General features: G+C 35.7%; 1 protein-coding gene across 2 annotated transcripts in view; it reads left to right on the forward strand.

Moving 5' to 3' along the window:
- LOC145998718 (protein C-mannosyl-transferase DPY19L1-like) overlaps positions 1–15,712 on the forward strand; it is a 53,769-nt gene extending 38,057 nt beyond the window's left edge. For both annotated transcript variants that reach the window (XM_083135226.1, XM_083135227.1), the window contains exons 10-13: positions 3,170–3,281; positions 9,794–9,956; positions 13,337–13,462; positions 15,358–15,712. In XM_083135226.1, the coding sequence (XP_082991352.1) occupies positions 3,170–3,281; positions 9,794–9,956; positions 13,337–13,462; positions 15,358–15,550 (594 nt within the window). In that variant the 3' untranslated portion in view covers positions 15,551–15,712. The remainder of the gene's footprint in view (positions 1–3,169; positions 3,282–9,793; positions 9,957–13,336; positions 13,463–15,357) is intronic.
- The last annotated feature ends 661 nt before the right edge of the window (positions 15,713–16,373 follow it).

A 16,373-nucleotide genomic window follows, 5' to 3' on the forward strand; every position in this document is an offset into this window, starting at 1 on the left:
AGAATCTAAGAAATGCAAATATTTGCCATAGAGAATTTATTTGGAGGGGTGGAGGAAGTAGATTACTCTCTCATAGGAATTGAAAATTCCATCCCATCAAGCTCAGTTTGAACAACAAAATGAAAATATTACACAAAAATATACAATATCAGCTTTTTATGATTACACTAGCCTGCAATGGTTTTACAGTAAAAATGAAAATAGATGATTCAAATAGACATCAATGACCTAAATCCAAAAATAACAACAGTGTTTGTGTATCACGTCCAGTTGTTGCACAATTTATGTTTTTTTCCTTTATATAGCTACATTGTATGTGCAGCGTAGTAATACAACCGCATGTCTCCACGTTACGCTGAATATGAACGAAGATCTTGAACCAAACAAAAATGGAATAAGAAATACATTAGATATAATGCATAATGGCACTGTTGAAGCATTTGTGGATGTTATTTGTTCAATGGGAAGGTATGGAAAATAGATTCTTTCGTGAAGAAACTGTACTACTTGTATTTCCGAGTGAAGGTAGATGATGAGGATAAATCTTTTGCTCCACATAGTGTCGAGGGACTACATTATTGGTATGAAGGAAAACGGAAGGCAATGCCATTCGCAATACCTCTGGTGTGGTGTAAACAGAAAAAAATCATCATGATGAATATTATTTTTCTTTGTCCCAAGTTACTAGTTACAACAAAGAAGGGAATGAAATCCCGTGATCTACCATCAGCTAGGCAGTCTATTCTGCATGGACCTGACCTGCTAGTGCCTAAACCATCAGAAAATGTAAGTAACAATGAATTTGAAAGCAGTGATGAAATGTATCCCGAAACAGAAGAGTTAGACACTTCACCGAAACTATTTACCCAACCTGAGTTGAATGATTTGGAACACTACCTAGGGCTCACGAAAGAAAAGAGTGAATTAATTGGCTCTAGGCTACATGAAAAGCATCTCTTTGCTCCTGTAGTTACATTTCCTTGGTACAGAAATTGTAACAAACATTTTCGGTAATACTACACACAAGAAGGTAAACTGGTATTTTGTACCTATATCCCTAATCATAGGAAGCATATGATTTCAGTTTCGGGCATCTTTTGATAGACTCCTGCATACGAAGCCTTAAAGCTGTTTTGCTACACAATGGCAATAAATTAACATCCATTCCTCTTGCCTGAGTCATGTGAAATATTGAAGTTAGTTCTGGACAAAAAGTACCAAGAGCATCAATGGAAAATATGTGGTGACCTTAGAGTAATTGGCTTATTACTGGGGCAACTGGGAGGATACACAAAACTTTCCTGTTTTATGTGTGAATGGGATAGTAGGGTCAGAGACCCACATTGGAATACTGTATATTAGCCTGAAAGAGACGAACTGAAACCAGGATCCAGAAATGTTTCAAAAGCGAGTCTTGTAGACCATCAGAAAATTCTCCTTCCCCTATTACACATAAAACTTGGAATTATGAAACAGTTTGTTAAGGCACTAGACAAAAGTGGCCCATGTTTCCAATATGCAAGACATTTATTTATTTATTTATTTTTATTTATTTACTCAGAGTTTCAGATACAGTCTTATTTGGCCATTTTACACTGAAACAACATAAAGTAGAAACAAATAATAACAAAAGATAAAAAACAATAACAAGATGGGATAGATTTACATGTTCTTCGTCAGTAATATACAAAAGTTACGTTCTGGAAGGAATATATCTACATTCAGGGGAAGTTTGTTGTAGATTTCTGGGAGCCTGTAAAACAAGGAGCGTTGTAGAAGGGATAGCCTAGTCAGGAAGGTGTATTTGATGGACCGCAAATTCTTAAGCTGATGATTGATGAGGATTTTAACAAGACAAAATTGAAGAAGATGCATTCAAAGAAGTTGTGAGGAAATTTCTTGGCACTGTGCAGACATTGTTGGACAAATTCAAAGTGCTTGGTTGTAATTGGAGGTTGGTTATTCCTTGCATTTAACGTGGAATGTATAATTTATATTATGTATTTAGACACATATGTTACATAATAAATGTAATTGTTTTATTTGTGTATACTATGCTACTATATTATTATAATTTATTGTATTTATCTTGTATTTGCAATTTCTGCACTATTTCTAAATGTTGTTGTTATCGATAAATTGATATAATAATGAAATAACATATTGTGAGATATGCTGACGTGATACATCAAATCAACATATCACAATTAGTGAAAGTCACCTATTGTGGTTCATACTGCAGAAAAAAAGGTTTTCATTGGCAGGCTAGTGTTATAAATGTTGCTTCACCTATTGTTGCTAGAATGTATTCTTAACATTATTAATTAATTGTTACTTTATAATTATTGTTAATTAATTTTAGTGTATATCATTTGCATGATGTGGCAGAAATACCATGTGAGGATTGAAACAGTGCCAGTTAACAAATATACATGATTGCTTATTATGCTTATTATGTGGTTTTTATTGTTTTAAAGTATATAAATTGTATTACACAATATTAAAAAGGCAAGGTAAGTCAATTGTAGGGGATTCTCAAAAATTGGTTCTAGTCTCAGGGCTATGTAAACTATGTACTTGAAGTTTGATTGGAAGTTTGGAGATTATTTTAGGCCACTTATGCACAGATAGGCTAATTGGGACTGGGCCTACAGTTTAAAGTTTTAAAGTAGGATTCAAACCCTACTTGCCTCCACTGAATATCGAACGTGGAATCCCTTGATTGCAGGGTGACAATGTTACCACTATGCCGTCGTGGAGACTCAGGTGCTTCAATTTAAATACCACAAATTATCATTCTTGAGAAAATACACATTTTTTCAGAAAATTTTTAACTTTAGACAGGCGGAGGAAAATTATTTGTGACCAAAATTTCCGAGAAATGCATTTTTTTTTAAACTTCTGATAAAAGTAATTTTCAAAAAGTGGTCTTTTGCAGATCTTAAATTCAAGACGTGACATCTTTGGGTTGTAATGTCTACAGTAATGTATTACATAGCTTTTCAATATATTCATGGGGATTTTCTGCTTGTAATATGAAAATATTATTTTAACTCTGTGTTAATGTTTGTAACCAAAGAAATTGTTTTGGGTATTCTTTGAATATTTGAAAACTTTGTTCCTGTATGTATGTCAGTGCTGTAATAACTATTTTTAAAATTTATATCAGTATTTCAGCTTTATACGTACCAATGAAGTGCATTGGGCAATTTTAGCAGCTTTAGTGAGTGGGATGAGTGTGAAAGGGCTGAAGAATATTGCTGACCAGAGAGCTATTTTGGGTAAGCAAAGTGGAAAACTGTTTTAATATGTTAAGTACAAGTACGAAATTAATAGAAAATGTATTAATACAAGGTGGTGCAAAAGTCATCACCTGATTTTCTTAGCCTATAGCTTGGGTTTTAAATTAAACAAAGTAGTTTTTTGTGTTAAACTTTTATTGATACTTGTAAGTTTTATGTCCTCAATTTTTAAATTTTTAAGATAACATCCAATAAATTATCACCATTCGAATTGATGCAAATTTGGGCACTTTTTATTGTGTTTTCCATGGTGTTGGAAATCTGTGGGGAAATGTTTTGAATTTCATGCTGAATATTGTCTTTAAGTTGCTGTAACGTCTCTGGCTTATTCACATAAACCAATGACTTCAAATATCCCCAAAGGAAAAAAAATCTGGAGTGGTCAAATCGGGGGACCTGGTTGGCCATGGCAAATTACAAAAACAGGATATTACTCTACCCGGAAAAGTGTCACGCAAAATTGTCACAATTTTTCCACGTTCTTGTGGGGTATACTTATTCATTTTCGCACACATAAAGTATCTTCTATTTAACTGACAAAACACTACTGATATAAACAGCAAGATGTCAAAATAAAGGTCAGTTCAAATAGGATGACGACTTTTGCGCCACCCTTTATTTATTATTATAAATCCATTGAAATTATAGCAAATACCACAATTTTGCTTCAAAATATTCCAGGAATTGCATGAAGACAATTGGAAGATAAAATAACTATGACTTTTGCCACACATCATTGCTAAATCAGAAATTAAGTTATGCATAGAGGCATGAATATTTCGATTTTGTTACAAACTCAAAATGTAAAATAACATGCTGTAATGTTCATTTTTCATGGTTTTGAAAGGTGTGACATTTTCCTACCATGTTTTGTCATGAAATGATGCAAAATGAACAGCAAACTTTGAGAAATTTTGAGTTTATTTACCTCACAACACTTTCTGAAGTCTGAATTATCGTGAGAGTTATGCAAAAATGCAGAAAATTGATTATTTCTGCTGTAAAAGTTTGAGAAGCAGAATTGGACTCCTCTACACATGAATAAACTTAACATTCTGATAACTACTTAAATGTGCTATTGGGCAATTCTCTGAAAAGTGAAACCAGAATATCAAATAACGAAGTTGCAATATTAATTTTATATTCATGGTATTTAGGTAGAGTAGAATCCAAACCATCATGAAAAACAAAAAAACAGGTAAATATTTAGAAAATATTAAAAATATAAATATCTGTAAAGTTGAAGGTCAATTTACAAGTGAAAAACACTAAAACTTTACTTCAGGTACGGATATATTTTTATAGATATATATATAATCAACATATTTGAATTATTTTTATTTATCAAATAAAGGGTTGCTTAGCTGAATATTGAATTTGGAAATAAACGAATTAGTCTTTTAATACACTGCAAATCTGGCATTTTTAAAGTACTCCGTGGCGTTGTCCCGTGCATCACGCAAAATATTAACTTTTTCTTGTGGTGAAATAATTTTTTGTAGAAAGACATTTCGAAATTAAAATATACTTTAAATACACAGAGTGAAGTACTGGAAATGCAATTATTAGAATTTCATTCAAGCCACTGAGATACTAGTGCAAATAGTTTTCGTGTCCCGTGCATCACACTTCAAAGCATCTTGAAACTTGAACTGTCCTCATGAATTAACTATGAGAGGAGGTCTTTTTTTGCCTTGTTGGGTACAGTAACTTATTAGTCTTCAAAGGCCACTTTTTTTTTTGTTTGATTTAATTTGATTTGGTTTGGTTTATTTTATTTCATTTTTCTGCCACTTTTGGCTAATTGCAAAGATGGGGATCAGTGACGATATCATGAAATTTATGAATGGACACTCACAAACACCCATGCCCAAGACGGGATTGGAACCCGGAACCCCTGGCATCGTAGCAAGATGTGCTAAGCACTTTGCCATAGGGACCTGCCAAGTGGTTGGTATCACCAGTCTTCACCATTACGGATATCTCATAATCATCAGCAACCTTTCTCGCAACTGCACCGCGATAGTGTTCGTCGTCATATCTTACTATGTCCCAGTCACCAATGCTGTAGCCTGTACTTGCATTCACATGAATTTCTAATTCATGAGGTGGAGTGTTCTCAGGGTTATATAAAATATCTACCTTAAAGAGCTTTGATGGTATGTATAGATTTGGTGCCTACAATTGGCTGAGCATCATCCCAACTTCTCTCCCATGAAATGCTTCTTCATTTATCAAAATAACTTTAGTTTTGGGCACGAGATTTCTAATTACTTCTGAAAAATCTGAAGTAGTCTGTTCAATTGGTGCAGATTTACTTTTGCTCATTACATGAGTAGAGTCCAGCGCAGATAATTCTGCCGTGCTATGCGCGAAACAACTAAAGAAGCAGTGTTGCTAATGGAGCAGATAGAAAAATCGCTGCAGTGCGCCGATGCACAGCTGTTATGTACAACAATAAAATTAGAGAATTCAGGTCTATCTAACGTTGAGTTTTAAACGTCATGCATTATACCAGGACTAGGATTAATATGTACTAACAAGTGGCTTTGTATGTAGCTACTAAAAATTCGCAAAATATGAACTAACACATAAGTAAAATTACCAAAAATGCTGCAAAGAAGACTTCTTCATACGATTCCTTATTTGAGTGATTTCAAACAAAATAAAAAAATATATATATTATTTTTCATTGCATTAATGCACTGGTGGCATTCTAACTTTTCACTCCCAAAACCCGTATACACTGGTATGGAACTGCAACGGCAGATAATAACATGCCAACGTGTTAAACCGCTACAATTGCACCATAACACTCCTCCTGAAGCAGTATTATTATTTCCTCTCTGAGATCGGCGACAGTCGGTTGCCTTTGTTGTACATTTACAAAGGATGCCGGCTTCCACAACAATAACAAGTACATATACTGCCACTAGACGATAAGCTGCGCGGCTTTTTCTTTTGTTATGAACCAGGGCCGGCGCTAGTCATTTTGCCTCCCTGAGAGGTGGCGGCAGATGCCGCTCTATTTCGACCCCCCCCCCCCCCGGTCATTACGCAGCAACGGAAAATTGAAAATCAATATATTCCTAACTAAAACATCAAAATATAAAATAAATAATGAGACTTCTTATGCTATTTCAATACTATTCAGCGCAAAAGAATATCTCGCTCGATCACAGTTTTCAATAGGCTTATTTTTTTCTTCTCTTCAAATTTTGCCGCTCTGGGCGATGGGACGGTTCGCCCTCCCCTTCCGCCGGCCCTGCTATGAACTTGGTCACCCATCAAAGCATGGCAATTTTAACACAGAAAACAATATGTATCGCATTAAGCAGCAAAAATGACAGCCTCCTCTATGCAATTTCTACAAGAACACGTGCCGGAGCCAGAGTTGAAATGATGTTGGAGCCACATAATTTATTTATTTTGAATAATTCCAAAATTATGAAATATGAACAATTTGTTGCTGCTGTTCGCTGCTCTCTTGCCAAAATGCTTTATTGGGATGCTAACACCATGACTGGCTTCCTCCTTCATGAACTCGTGCACGTTGCTTAGAATTTCCCGAGCTCGGCTATGCAAGGTTTTTGATTTCAACTTCGACAGAACTGGAGGCATTATGGAATTTAACGTTCATTAGCAAACACACACTTTTACATACACAAACGCAATACACGCACACAACGTCAAACCGGTCAAATACTTAGTATAAAATAAAAATATGGTGCTTCCAATCGAACAAAACTCACCGCCACTTTACCTGCCTTTTCCCCTTCCGTGACAGAAATAGTGCTTCATTATTACAGTTGGCAACACTAGTTACTAGCTAGCCAATGAACATGCACTGCATAAAAGAAGCAAGCACTACGCCGTGCTATATTGCCACATCAGCGTCCCTACCGAACGGTGGGAACCGCGAGCTGAAGCGCTATTCAATTGTTTTCAACGATGTTTGCGTGAGTGTGTCCAGGAACGGAATGACAATGTGGCAACAATAGCGAAGGTTTTCGAGCAGGGTAGAACACATGATGCTAAGAGAGAGGGAGACGAAACGAAAATTCGTTTCTACGCAACGGCAAATTTACGTGTGTGGCACTCTATGAATAAGTGATTTTGCTTGTCCACTGATTCCATCTACTACTCCCTTCCCATGTGAAGTTGCAAAATACTTTTGCATTAATGTTTTTTCTGTATTTGCAACCAAGTTCTTGCAAAAACAAGGCCTTTTCCTTTTGAATTCTGAAAATGTTCATTCATTCGATCATATAACTTCATCAATATTGGCGATGGTCTCTGATTTGGGATCAATTGCTTCATACAGAGTTCAACAAAGCAAGTAACAGTATTATGTGCTTCTCACACGTTTTTCTGAGTCCCGTGCATCACATGGCTTTTTTATATAATTTTGCATTGTTAATTTGAGAAAGGATTTTATTGCTTGGCATATGGTAAGCAACCACCCAGTATTACAAACAATGAATATGAAAGATCAGTGCAATATCAATTAACCAACATACCAGACTCATTTAACCATGTGCGAATGTCCAGTGCACCGTGTAGAGAATCGCCCTATTGTAAAGGAAGTGTTTGTTCATTTTGTGTAATATGTTCCAAGTTTTCAAATCAAATTTGGTATTGTAGTCACCATTTTAACACCAAAATGCTATTTTGTATGCTTGTTTCAATCCCGAAATGTGCTCAGTTTTGTTGTTTTTTCCTAAATCACCGCCAGGTGTGCTGCTGTCGCCTGTATGTCTGCGTATATGTCGACTGCTGTTCTTAATTGCTGCAGTAATGGAAACCAGGCGTGGTGTGCCTGACCACTATCTATGTTCAGTTCATGGTTGTAGTGCATAATGGCGTGTGTTTCTTTAATTTTTGTGTCTATGAGAGTGTGTGCTTTATATTTGACATGTACTTTCTCAATTTTATGGTTGTGGAATTTGATATGCTTGGCAAGTCCGGTGGTGGGTTGGGCCATTTTTGCATTTGATAGAAAATAATGTAAATCAGCTTTGCGGAAAACGTGAGTGCCTTAATAATCTATTACCGCGTCTCTCATTCCCATAGTATGAATTCAAATTTTAGTTGGTAAAGAACTATGAGTCGCTTATAGCATCCATCCTAGGGAAATGCTGGAATCTTGTTCTTTGTAGTTTTCATGCATTATGACATTAAAGAAATTTAAATGTAACAAGCATGCTTCATATCAAAAATTGATAGTTTGTTAAAAAAAATGTTAAATGAGTTTATAACTTATTCATTGGAACTGTATAAAGCCCTAAGTGTTAACACCTTAAGTATGCTAATGAGTGTAGACGTACTAGTTTTGTTGTAATTTCTTGCATACCCAACAAGTGTTAGTTTCCTTTAAGCTGTACCTACAAAGTCGGTGGTCCAATATTGATTTATTTTGTGCTTGAGGGATTGAAGGCTATTAAGTTGGAATTTATATTGTACTTGTATCTTTAAATGTTATTTTTTGGGAGGGGGAAGGGGGCTATTTTACGTAGCCGTTCAACTTTGTCAGGTGGTGATGAGGATGAATTGATGAACTAGTTAAAAGAATGAACACAATGAAACTTCTACCCAGATGTTGAACCTTGGACCCTTGGCTTTGTACCATGCTCGTCCAAGCACTCCACTACAGAAGCTACATTTTTGCAGGTTTAAATTGAAATGTTGCTTAATGAATTGCTTTGTTGGGGCATCTTTTCCTATGTGTAGCTGTCATAGTCTTTGAACTTGCTTTATTTTTACTTGCTTTTCTGCCAGTTTTGTAATCATGAAGATGAGGATGAATGGTGATAAGATGAAAGAACAAACACATGTGGACAGTACATAACACAAATCCCACAGAAGATTATACTGGCTGTGAAGCAAGATGCTAGAGTCTTGTTAGCCTGCAAAATGCAGTCAAGGATGTATTACATGGAAGAGATGTTGACATTTGAGGATCTTGTGAGAAGATCATCACTTTACACTCTCACTAGCATAGTAATTTTGGAAAAAAAAAATGTCAGGGAGCCGCTCCTGTAATATTCTTCCCAGTCTCTAATCCAATTCCTTTTCCTATATTCTCTGAAAAACTTAATATGCTGACCAAGGCAGAAATTTATTTTATTTTAAAACATAAACTAAACGTAACATTTCAACCTTCTAGCAAGGTCTTCTTCAGACTCTGTATTTGGTACAGAGTGTGAAGAAGACCTTGCTTGAAGGTTTTCATATCATGGAAACAAGGCTTAATGGTGTTATAACTCTATTCTCTATCCACTGCTTTCTTGACCTTCCTTTCGGCCACCTTGTTTTTATCTTCGCCGGAGATACGTACTTACTGAGAAATGCATTCTTACACCTTTTACCTAATAGTCTAATTCTGAAAGTAATCTCCCTTTACTGTTGAACTTGGAAAATTGTAATTCTGTCAATTGTAAGAGGGGATAATGATGACAGTTTGTGCCATTAATCCATTTTGTACATTGCAGGTGAATACAGCAATATTCCCTTTGAAGAGCTGCTGGTGTGGGTACAGTCACATACAAGTCCAAATGCAGTGTTTGCAGGTCCTATGCCTGTAATGGCAAATTTGTTGCTTTCAACTCGGAGGCCAATAGTTAATCATCCACATTATGAGGATGCTGGTGTGAGGTATGCATACACATGTACAATGTATGTAATACATTTTTCATGCTTACGAGGGTTGCTGAAAAAGTTTCTGCAAACTACCACCAACAGTGGCGCTAGTGTTCCGCTGTTACAAAAATCGGAAGAATAGACAGACCTTTTTTAATGTTTAAATTGTCTTTGATTGTTTGTTTAAGCCTATTCGTTTATTTTTCACAGCAGTTTGAATAAGTAGTTTCATGTGAGAAATGTAAATTTCTCGTGAACACTTTCGGGCAATGATTATTTATGATTTCAAATGTAGTTTAACACTGAAACAATGCATCGAGCAACTTCATTTGGCTTTTGGGGATGAAGCACCATCCAATAGGGTGGTGTACAATTGATTTTCCGAATTCCAGCGTGGTCGCACATTTCTCAGTGATGAATTTCATGAAGGTCGTCCATCCACGTCTGTTGTTGCCAGTAATGTTGATGCTGTGCTTGAAATGATTGAGAGAGATCGGCATGTGACATACCGTGAGATTGAGGCATCCTTGAACATTGACATGAAAGCAATACATACAATTTTGCATGGTCATCGGAACGTATGGAAACTTTCAAGCCATTGGATCCCACACAACTTGACTGAAACTCAAAAACAGGCTCGTGTAAATTGGTGTAAAGAAATGCTCAAAAAATTCAACCGAGGCAAGTCAAATTTGGTGTACTACATTGTTACAAGGGACGAAACTTGGATCTATTCATACGAACCCGAAACCAAACAGCAATTCACTGTTTGGGTGTTTCAAAGTGAGCCAAACCAACAAAAGTTGTTCGATCAAGGAGTGCTGCCAAGCAAATGATTGCTTGTTTCTTCGGTTATACCAGACATGTGGGAACAATAGCTTTAGAAAATCGAAGGACTGTAAATGCTGATTGGTATACAACAATTTGTTTGCCAGAGGTCATCAATGAATTGCGTAAAACAAACTCAAATCGTTGCATTATTCCTCACCATGACAACGCCAGTTCCCACTCAGCACACCAAACAGTTGATTTTTTGTCCAGTAAAAGTGTCGAATTAATGACTCATTGTCCATACTCACCTGATTTATCATCTAATGACTTCTTTTTGTTCCCACACATGAAAAATAAGATGCGTGGTAAGCGATTTATGTTGCCTGAAGCAGCTGAGGTATCAGGTTCAGAGTGGAAAAAATGCTTTCAAAATTGGTTTGAGCGTATGCAAAAGTGTATCGATCTTAAGGGTGAATATTTTGAAAAACAATAAAGCCATTCCCAGAATTTCACATGTCGCTTTTCATATTGATTGCAGAAACTTTTCCAGCAGCCCTCGTACAAACTACTATGTGTGTTGTTCTGATAAAAATAATGCACTTTTGCTGTCGCTATGGTTGTCTAATGTGCTCTCTAATGGGTTGTGGAAAATAAATTTCTGGATTTTTAATTATCTCTTCAACTTGAAATATAACTGAATACCCTATTATACAGGGTGTCATTTTAATGGTGCTCACGGACCACAAAAACAAACAACTTTTCCCAGTAACATTTTTGTCGTTAGTGCATGATTTCGGTGCTACAAATGTTCAAAAAAGTTGACATGTTCTTTTAACTAAAGAACATTATTTAAACAAAACACAAGAAAATGTTCACATGAGAACTCGCGGCTTTCACTTGATGCCTCTGAAAGTATAGGTTCATCGTTCATTGTTTAAAAATCAAACTCAAGTTTTTACTCACAAAAAGAAGTATGTTTTACTTCTTTTGAAAAAAAATACTTGTATGCGTAATTTCATTGTAATTTCAAAGAAATAACAGCTTGTTACAATTCAGCTTGACAACTCTTTACTGCACCAACAAAAACTCAAAGCCAAAAAACTAAAAACAAAACACAGTCCATAATTACCATGGCACCAGGTCTTACAAGATATATACATACAAGTCAGTCACTATTCTGTGACATCATCGGTAATAGGTCTAAATATCAAATGCCACAAAAAGCACGTACTGAATAACAATAAATATTTCTACAACTAGAAATGAGAAACTAAATTAAGAACAATAAATATTAGTCCAAGGGAAAAGGGTGTGTCAGTTTTGCTGCCTGTATGCTGGCAACCCAACACACTACTTGATCACATCTGTGATGTAACTTCCTACCATGAAACAGTGCATGCCAGTGTTGCAAGGAACACACATATTCTCCAAAAAAAAAATGACAAAGTACCAACCAAATTATGTGCAGTGAAATGAAGCATATGAAAAACTGGAAAAACAATGTACAAAGGAAAGTGGTAATATTGGAGTTTGGTCCAATGCCACTGGCACCAAATTATAAGCATTTGCTTTCATGATATTACTACACTTACATTTATTTTTTTAGGAGTGTAAAGTGACTTTTATGCCACCTGTTACAAGTATTTTTTTTCATATCTAGATTCTGGAGCGATTATTGCTCAACAATTTGTGTTGAAGATGCTGCCTTTTATCCTCTTAATGTTAATGTGTGATGTCCCTGAATCATTGCTAGTCTTTTGTAACCTTTTATGCTGTGTTGTGCACTGTACTTACCGTATTGGCCCAAATATAAGCAGCACATTATATCCAAATTTCTATTGTGAAAAATTAGGATGCGTCTTACATTCGCGACCTTAAAAAAATTATGACATTTTGTAAAATCATATTCTGTTAAAAATGTGCTGATTTCTCATTTGAAATAAAGCTAATGCAACAATAGCATTGTAGATACAATAAAGTTATCCAACAATAGCATTGTTGTTTGTAACTGGGCATTGTAAAAACTGTCGGCATTCTTGATTTGGTAACGTACTTTTTGATTTTATTAAGGTTGCGTTCGTTCTTCTCTAAACTTATACAGGTATTCATTTCCACTTAAGTCGATCTACATTGGATTTTGTTGCCTAATAAGTACTGTGCCGGTAGTTAACAGAAAGCTACCTTTGAAGTAGCACACAATTGTAACCTTAATTTTTCGTTAATGATACTATATTTTGTATGTACTGTATTTATGATAAAATAAAATATGTACCTAACTAATTATATTTCCCTGAATCTGTCGATAATGGTTACTGGGTTATATTCAGGTATCATCTTTTTTTTCTTTTCACTCTTTCAAATTTTAGGGTGCGGCTTATATTCGGGCCAATACGGTATATCCTGAATTTAACTGGTAAGACTATGGTTATTTACTTACCTGCACATGAGTTTGAAGCAATGTTTATTATCATTTTTTTTTTGGTAAAGGTCACATTGTTATGTCTTGGAGTGGCTACTTAGTCTAGAAGTTCTTGTAAAATTTTAAGTTGGTAGTAAAATTAGAAATGTTAGTGGAAGACATGTTTCATTATAATAACAATGATAAACTTGATCTTTTCTTGCAGGGAAAGAACAAAGAAAGTATATTCAGTGTTCAGCCGAAAATCTCCTGAAGAAGTATTTGAGATCTTATCGGAGATGAAGGTGGAATATGTAATCTTAGAAGACACATGGTGTTTCAGGAAAAGCAAGTAAGAGAATTTAGTTAGCCATCTACTGTATACAAAGAGCTGATAATTGAAAATTATGTGGGAAAAAATGAAAATATTTCACAGCAGTTTGTTTTGTCAGTAAGAGGGGAAAGAGCCAACCTCTGTGACTAGCACAGCATGCTGCTATGCCAGAGGTCCTGAGTTTGAATCCCAGACTGGGCCAGGGTGTTCTTTGTGAGCATCCTTTCGTCATATCATCACTCATCCTCATTGTTGCGATTAGCCAGAAGTGGCAGAAAAGCAACACTAACAAAAATCAAATCAAGTGGGAAAATGAATATGGCAAACAGGAAACAGCACAGCCAAATTGACAATTGTGTACATGTAGCCCTCGTACCCATAAAACCCAATATGTACTCCCCACTATCCAATATAATCTACATTCGACAAGTGTAACATATCATGCATTCTGCCTTTCCATTTCACCCACATGGCCCTGACAAAATCAGGGCTGTTTCCTGACATCTGCCATATGGTACACAAACATATGTGTTAATAAAACAGAAGTTAGAGGGCTTTCATCCCATGCAGTTTATTTTATTGTTAATACGTATTGTTACAAGTTGAACAAAGATGTGCTTGCCATGCTATAAAAGATAGCTGTAGATATATTACAGATAAAGTAGATAAATTGACATTCAGCTTTTAGAATGTTTTAGTTTAGCTAATGATCACAGTTTTTGAGTTTTGCCCTATTGCTTCATGCTGCATGGTCCAATGCATTACTTTTTATTCACCCCTTGTATATAAATATGAGGTGTGGCAATAAGTTTCCGGACTCATGCTTTAACTCTTTAAAAAATCAGACAATCAAAATGTTGTACCCTTCAATGTAGTCCCCTCCTCGATCCCTACTTCGTTTCATGTGGATCTTCCATTGTTAGAAGCAGTGTTGCAGGTCATTTTCTGATATGCTGTTCAAGAGTTGCGTCACTTTGGCTTTCACCATGTCCACACACTCGAATCGGGTTCCTTTTAGTGCAGACTTAACTTTTGGAAAGAGAAAAAAGTCGCATGGGCTAGGTCCGGCGAGTACGGTTGATATTCCAACACTAGAATGTGTTTTTACCAAAAACTTCTTCACAGATAGTACGTTGTCCTGATGAAAAATGCATGAGCCATTCTTCCACATGTCTGGTCTCCTTCTCACCTGTTCACGAAGAGTCCCCAAGATTCTTATAATACAACTGATTGACATTCTGATCTTCAGGCACCTAATCGACGACCAATTTTAGCGACCTTCTCAATACTGACTTGAGTTTTCGAAGAGCAAGGGCAGTCTGGTTATGGATCGTCCCCGATGCATTTTCTACCCTCTTTAAACTTCTTAAACTACTCGAAAACTAGTGTGCGAAGTTAACACTGATCCCCCACAAATTTCTTTCAACTAACTGTATGTTTCCATTGCGGATTTCGCAAGTTTTGTGACATTAATATGTTGTTCTACTTTCGAACTCAACATAATTCCGACGGAGCTCAGATGCACGGACTGCTTCTAACAAATGCTACAGCCAGGCTGCTCCACGCATGTGCGTAAAAGTTTGTGAGCAGGCAGATGATAGTCCACAGGTCAGTATCCTACATAGCTCTTTGTTATCGACGTAACGTGAAATAAATAAGAAAATCAATCCGGAAACGTATTGCTACACCTTGTATGGTGTCTCCCAAAATAGTGTTTACACTCTGAACATTAATGATATGAACACTGACAGAACTAAAAACAACAAAATGCCTACGCATGCTCATATACGCTCAATGTAGACATTGTAGCTTCAAATACAAAAAGTCCAGTCAAGTCAGACTGTAAACATTATTTTGGGACACACATACTTCGTTTATATAATGGTCGTAATCATATTACTTTTACATTGCAGAACTGGCTGCAGTATGACGGATCTTTGGGATGTGGAGGAGCCCCAATTAAGAAGCAAGCCGGCACTCTGTCCACAGCTATTTCTGAAAAGCCCACCTCCTTTCCAAAGAGTATTTTACAATGATGCGTATGTGGTGCTACGGTTACACTCACGTTTTGTTGAATTCAAGTATTTGAAGGAATATAAACTGTAGTAAATCTTAAGCAAACGGTCTCGTTTGCAGTGCTTCCGTGAACTCAAAACTGAAGACTATATCAGGTGAAGTTTATGTACAAAAAAAGTAATGTTTATGTACAGTATTTTTTATAAATGTCTTTATCTACCTTAATATTAAAGAAATTGATGTTGTTTATGCTTTGGGAGAGATTTATATGATCTTTTTTAAATATAAGGAACCCTAACCAAACCTTTAAAATATTTTTATTTTGGAACAAGTGGCATGCTAGTCTTGATTAAAATAAATGTGTGTACTTATGATAAAAAGCACTGTTTTTTTTTTTATCCAGACTGAGCTAATGCTAGTGATGATGCGATTATCACCATGCTCCAATTGCTGAAAGGCTGGGTGAATCACTTGTTCAGGGATATCAATGGAAAAATTTGTTCAGTGGCCACCAGGGTGTTTCTTTAAATCTATTACATTTGTTCATGGTAGTATTTTCCATGAAAATTTTATTTTAGAATATGCTTAACTTTTGTTCATCTCAAAATGTAGGTAATCTTAATGACGACAACAGAAAAAGTTACAGGTTTTAAATGTCTAGCTAAAAAAATACACATCTTTTCCTTGAACAAATTTACAAAATTTATATCCACACTGAAGGCATGCATACATACAGCAAATATACAGTTGGTAACTACAACACAATATATAATCTGCAAAACAAAACAAATCTGTAGAATTATATTATTATGTAGTTAATTATATTGCTACTACAAATATATATATCGCAAATTCCTACTCGGCCTATCATTGAAATTAATTAATGTAAACATAGCTACAGTCTTATACTGGA

Source organism: Lepisma saccharinum, chromosome 14 (assembly GCF_977018435.1).
Source record: "Lepisma saccharinum chromosome 14, izLepSacc3.1, whole genome shotgun sequence".
NCBI classification, from domain to species: domain Eukaryota; kingdom Metazoa; phylum Arthropoda; class Insecta; order Zygentoma; family Lepismatidae; genus Lepisma; species Lepisma saccharinum.